We start from the raw sequence: 6,814 nt of genomic DNA, 5'->3' as shown, positions 1-6,814 counted from the left end.
AATTAATATATTTTAAAAATTTACAAAATAATCTAAATAACAAAAAAATACAGAATTATTAAACAAATATACTCTGAAAATCATTACATTATCTAAAACAAAAAGGGGTGCACCTAGCCTCCACCCATGATACATAGAGCTGCTGCTAATCACAAGATCAGTATCGAAGTCCACATGTGAAATGACATTCAGTGAATTCCCACATCCCCTGTGGTGAGGCACATCGTAAATTTGCTCCTGATTCGTCCATTTCCTTAAAAATGTTGATTTTTGACTGCTAAAACCTCTGTGATCATCACATGGTTGGACCAAAGGAATGAGCTCACGTGGTCTTGACTGCATTATATTAGATATAATCAATAAGCAAATAATTCACACATCCTCTTCATGTCAACGTACGATAATTAATGACCAAACACAAAGGAAAGACAGAACAAATAAAACATCACAAAATTTCAAAATTTTCAACTTGACAAGGCTCTGATTTTATATACTTCACAAGATTAAATGTGTGTCAGCTAAGTTAGGATAAGACCACCAGTTGGCATCGTTAGCCACTCATCGATCGAAGAAATAAAACTCAAACAATCCAACTACTTCGTGGGCCTTAACATAAACGTGCTCTTAATTCCCATCTACTTTGTTTCACCTTGTTCTTCATGCCAATAATGTCATACATATATATATGTACGAGTTTAGTTGATTCATGAGTTAGTACCAAAGCTACATTTTAAAAAAATTCACAATGAAAGGTGGATCAAACAACATGATTGTGCAGATTATTATGGTGGCATTGGCAACTATGTCGACTCCTTTAACAGCAACCTTCAGCACAGTGAGTTTCAACACCAAATTCGAAGGTGCGAGTGTGGGGCCATACTACTCGTTCATGTCATCTCTACGAACAGCATTGTCGAGTGGAGCCGAGAGCTATGGCATCAGAGTGCTGCGTACGAAAGCTGCAGCAGTCGGAGACAAACAGTTCGTCTATGTCAGACTTTACAATCCAAGTACTGTCTCCATCACATTCGCACTAGACGCTCTCAACTCGTACGTGGTGGCTTATCAAGTAGATGCAGAGAAGCGTTGCTACTTCTTCAGAGAAGCTCCACCCAATTCCAGAGCTGTACTTTTCAATCAGTGCACCAACAAAGTTGATGTTAATCTCGTGACTAGCTATGGCAACTTGGGTAACAGAGAGAAAACCAGGCTGGGATTCAAGCCACTAGACCAATCCCTCGAAGCATTCAGAAGATTTGATAGCAGGGATCCCACAAACGAGCTTCGTCAGAATCTTCTGGTCGTTATCCAAATGGTGGCTGAGGCTGGAAGGTTCAAGTATATTCAGCAAAAACTGGAGCAGAAAGGCTTTGGCTCGGGGTTTCTCCCAGGAGGTGATATTATTAGTTTTGAGAATAATTGGGATGCGCTTTCAACAGCAATACAGCAATCTAAAGATGGAAAATTTACTCCAATTCAGTTGAAAAAGGAAGACAATACTCTACGCGTTGTTTCCACTGTTGCAGAAGTGAAAGATGACATGGGACTCTTGCTCAATGCAGGCACAACAACCATGATGAGTAGTGAAGAAAGCTTTGAAGAAATAGCTGCTTCGTATTAAATTAATGAAGACCTTTTATATCAATATGTTGATGATATTTGTAATAAGGTTTTAATATGATGAATAAAACCACCCCACTTTACAAGTTGGGTACACAAGACTCACCATCTCACCAAATTTTCCAGTTTCCAAATTGATGTTTTGAATAGAATAAAGTTATTAGCAGGATAGTGTGGTGAGATTTTGACAAGAAAAATCGTTTGAGTGAAATTCATATGCAAATTTAGAGTGAAATCTTGTTATATTTGGCCTTTAATCTCATAATGTAAGGTTGATTTCTCTTCCTTTTCAGGTAGCGACTAAACGCATTTATTTTTTTGCAACATTGGTGTAATTTTTTATTTTATTTTGGCACCAGAATAGTTATTTTTTTTGTATGATAGTGTACATTATAGCTATCTAGAATATCTTACAAATTTTCAAGAAATTCTGAATAAATTATGGTACTGAAATATGGTCCAAACTGTCTGTTGCACGCGTGCCTGTTTTTTTGGGTACGCGTGTAAAATTTGACAGTTTGAACTTTGTTTTCGGCTTCATAAACTATTCAGAATTACTTGAAAATTTGCAGGATATTCTAAATATCTACAATGTACACCGTCATATAAATTTTTTTGAGATTATATCTATTCAGATGTCGAAATAGAAAAAGAATGCACCAGTGTTGCAAAAAAAAAAAGAATGCGTTGTAGTCGTTCCCCATAATTATAATATAAATAGTAATTATAATTAATCTAGACAATAATTATAATGAACAATAATAACAACAAAATAAAAATCCAGGCATGTGTAACAGACAGTTTACAACTAATTCAATTACTTCGTCGAACCAAATATGTTCGAACTCTAGCACACTAAGAATATAAAACTTTTAACTAAAACCATAATATAAATATAATTATTTACCTTAATCTAATTGTTAAGAAAAAATTTTATATCCCTAAACTACTCATCCTAGACCCATTATATAGGCAGGCTAAGTAAGATGAGAAAAATCCCTTATAAACAATTTGTTTTTCAATTCACCACAACATTCTAACATATATACATATATATATATATATATATATATTAGGGCCTTTCTAAAGTCCCTCAGTTGTATTTGAAGGTTTTAGTCCTTCATCTAATGTGAGTTGTTGGATTATTGGTGAACGGTAAGATTGAGGTTGATATTGACAATGTGTTAAAATACAGGTATACCCCTTCGTACCCCTTAGTAAATGGATACCTGTTGCTCACTTTTTGTTAATTACATGGACAAACATGTGGAGACCATGCCGCAGGCCCTACTCTAGTCATTGTCACTTGATCAATTTATTTGACACGACAATCCCTCGAAGCATTCAGAAGATTTGATAGCAGGGATCCCACAAACGAGCTTCGTCAGAATCTTCTGGTTGTTATCCAAATGGTGGCTGAGGCTGGAAGGTTCAAGTATATTCAGCAGAAAATGGAGTGGAAAGGCTTTGACTCGGGGTTTCTCCCAGGAGGTGATATTATTAGTTTTGAGAATAATTGGGATGCACTTTCAACAGCAATACAGCAATCTAAAGATGGAAAATTTGCTCCAATACAGTTGAAAAAGGAAGACAATACTCTACGCGTTGTTTCCACTGTTGCAGAAGTGAAAAACGACATGGGACTCTTGCTCAATGCAGGCACAACAACCATGATGAGTAGTGAAGAAAGCTTTGAAGAAATAGCTGCTTCGTATTAAATTGACGAAGACCTTTTATATCAATCTGTTGATGATATTTGTAATAAGGTTTTAATATGGTGAATAAAACCACCCCACTTTACAAATTGGGTACACAAGACTCACCATGACCAAATTTTCCAGTTTCCAAATTGATGTTTTGAATAGAATAAAGTTATTAGGAGGATAGTGTAGAAAAATCGTGTGTGAATTGTTTCATCAAATCCTAACAACTCAAATATCCAACTGTCACTTTATAAGTTTAATTACTCTTGTTACTATATTTATATATATATATCAGTGGACTCTCATTCAAAACACGACATACAAAATACAAGTCAAGAGAGAAATAGAGAGTTGAGAGAAAAAGATCGTTGGGTGCTTAGAAAGAGTAGAGGGGTTTTTTGTATTGGGAAAAAATACAACTGTTATTAGAAAGTGTTTTGTCTTTGGTGAGAGATTGTGAGAAACTCAGTGAGAAGTTTGTATAACAGAGGAGCTACTCGACTGTACTCCAAACTTTTGTTGAAATCGGATCTTGAGATCATTCCAAATCTCAGGATTCATCATATAGAATGCTAGCTAAAATGTCTTTAGAAACTGAATTAAGAATCCAAGAAATAACAATGTTATTATTTCTAATCAAAGCATTATACAGTAAAGAATTATTAGGAGAAAGTTTAGAAATGGACCCATCAAGAAACCTCAATTTATTTTTCACAGAGATTGAAAGCTCATAGCTCTACTCCAAGAAGTGTAATTGTCTTGGCCAGTGAGGAGTTGAGAGACCTCAAGACATTTCCTGGGTTGTCAGCATGATGAAGATAGTAGGGGTCACTGGGAGACCTTGGAGGAGTGACCTGAGACAAAGGATTGGGGAGAATTGGGTTTTCCGAATTCACAGTGTTAGTGGAATCTTCTTCTGACGTAGGAGGAGTAGACATCTTGAAAGAGTTGGTTGGACAAACAAAAATTGAAGATTGGTTGGAAAATTGAAAGAGAGGAACAAGACTGAGCTAAAGTGGAATTTGTGGGATTGAAGAAGATGAAAAAACATTATAGATAACTCTAAAAAAGTGCTATAAAAAACAATTTATAACACTTTACCAAATGTTTACATATCCCATGTTATTAAAAGTCTGGACATTTTTATAATAATTTTCAAGTGTTATCAATAGTGTTATAATTAACTATTCCATAACAGTTTTTTTTTTGTTACAAAATACATACAATATCTATTTATCAAGCTTATAAATATTTTGTCAAGAATCAAACATTATGCTTATTTCATGACATCATTTAAGAGTTATAAAAAAATGTTATTATAGATTCTTTTATAACATTTTGTGCTTGTTATATTATATTAATGATAACTTTTGGTCATAGTTGGTATTTTTTTTTTTTTTTTTATTATATTTTAATAAAATCTATTTTTGTAGATTGATACCAATATAATGAAAAAAAACATTAGATTTACAAAAATGTCAATATGATCATATTAGGTAACTCAGTCCAAATACATATTTCACTTAAGAAGTGAATAACTTCCAAAAAGTAAAGTTTAGAGAATCAAAGTCATCATAATAAACTTTTAGTTAAAAGATTTAGCTCAAATTTGAAAAAACTTCTATGTTTCACTTAAAAAGTGACCAACAAAATCTAAAAAATATTATGATGCTTTTGTTCTTTGTATTTGATTTGAAAGCCTGTTTGTTGAGCCCAAAAAGTGTATCATGACCTTCCATTTTGATTCTTTCTGTATGTGTCTTAGTCTGAAATGAAACAACAACAATATTAAAGCACTATTAATATTAAAGGATATAAATATTATATTCATACATGATTTATACTACTAAAGCAAGCCAACAATATCTGAGGACAAAATATCTTGGAAAAATACATGATTTATATCCTTGCATGTGTATGTATTCCCATTAAGGCTTGTGTTCAAACAGATTCACATAACTCTGTCTTGATCTATAAGTCAAACAAAAGAAAAGTGTTCAACTATTAAGACTTGCAACACAACAACATAATTCAGAAAGTTGTTTTGCATACAGAACAAGTTACAAGCAAAAGTCTGTAACATGAATATTACCACCACCATATATTTCACAAACTTTTTCCTGAAAAATAAGGAAAGAAATCATATTAATTATATAAGAAATGATGACTGAAGCCTGTAGAAACTGATATGTACTCATAATGCAAATTAAGTCATAAAAAAGGAAATAAATAAGAATCAAGCCAAGGACAATTTTCTTGCTTGCTTCTTATAGAGTCCCTAAGTATAACCAATGCATCTCATTGTATGCAACCAGTACAAGATTTCCAATAAAAGCACCAATTGGGGCTCATACTAAGTTTCATCATAACTATAAATTTATTACTAGCTACAGCTTGTTTCAGGGCAAACAATAAAAACTTGCACTTTAACTGTCATATAATGCATTAAATACCAACATGCAACATAGAAATAAATAGTATTATATATGGATAGATAACACACCTTATCTTTATCATTTTGCCAGAGTTTTGCCAATGTTTTTCCTTTTTCTTGTAGACTGAATGATCATCAAAAGCTTCAATGGTTCCCAAAATCTGAAATTTTATTCCATAAGTAGTGATTTAATAAATCAGAGAGATATATTAATTACTTCAAGTATTTAATACCTAAGAATATAGTCTGTTATAGTCTTATTAAACTAAATGATATCCTAAGAATAATAAGGAGAGTAACTTGAAATAACTGATACCATAAAGGCATCAACGAATTAGAGTTATAAGAAGAAACATACCTCTAACCTTTTTCACTTTATGACGATTTGTTCGCTTTCTACCTTCAACCATAGATTTCTTCTTAGTAAATTTAAGCTTATCACCCTTACTTTCCACCACATCAACTCTACAACAAGTTGGAACCTCCGTCGCTGCAAAAACATTAAATGTTACCTCTTCTTTTTGCACTCGCAACTTCAACTCGCCTTTCTACACATCTATAAAGGCCCTGCCAGTTGCTAAAAATGGTATTCCAAGAATAATTGGAATATTTTCATCTTCCTCCATATCAAGAATAATAAAATCTACAACAAAGATGAATCTATCGACCTTAACTAACACATCTTCTATGATCTCCCTCGGATGAGCCAATGATCGATCCGCCATTTGCAAAGACACGGTAGTAGGTCGAGCTTTTCCCAATTTTAACTTTCGAAAAATAGATAGAGGCATTAGATACTAGCCCCTAAATCACATAAAGCCTTTCTCACTATTGAACCCCTTATAGAGCATGGAATGTTGAATAGAGCCTCAGCTCTAATTCTCATTTTAATAGAGGCTCAGCTCTGTCTGGTAGAGCCGCAACTCTATTCTGGCTTATTCTTTTTTTTCTTCTCCATAACTCTTAGGGCTGCGGCTCTAATTCCAACTTTTCACTAAATCATCAATTTGACCCTCGATTTCGCCTAGTTTCCATTCCTTAGCCCGTTTAACACCAT

General features: G+C 33.5%; 1 protein-coding gene across 1 annotated transcript; it reads left to right on the top strand.

Moving 5' to 3' along the window:
• Positions 1 to 745: 745 nt before the first annotated feature.
• LOC133782110 (ribosome-inactivating protein cucurmosin-like) lies at positions 746 to 1,621 on the top strand. The gene has a single exon (XM_062221313.1). The coding sequence runs from the start codon at positions 746 to 748 to the stop codon at positions 1,619 to 1,621; it is 876 nt and encodes a 291-aa protein (XP_062077297.1).
• Positions 1,622 to 6,814: the final 5,193 nt, after the last annotated feature.

This window comes from Humulus lupulus, chromosome 1 (genome assembly GCF_963169125.1).
Source record: "Humulus lupulus chromosome 1, drHumLupu1.1, whole genome shotgun sequence".
Classification (NCBI taxonomy): domain Eukaryota; kingdom Viridiplantae; phylum Streptophyta; class Magnoliopsida; order Rosales; family Cannabaceae; genus Humulus; species Humulus lupulus.
This window is presented reverse-complemented; position numbering and strand designations above follow the sequence as displayed.

Bases quoted from the DNA above. Each gene is read 5' to 3' on its own strand.
- LOC133782110 (XM_062221313.1), top strand. From the start codon at position 746: ATGAAAGGTGGATCAAACAACATGATTGTGCAGATTATTATGGTGGCA.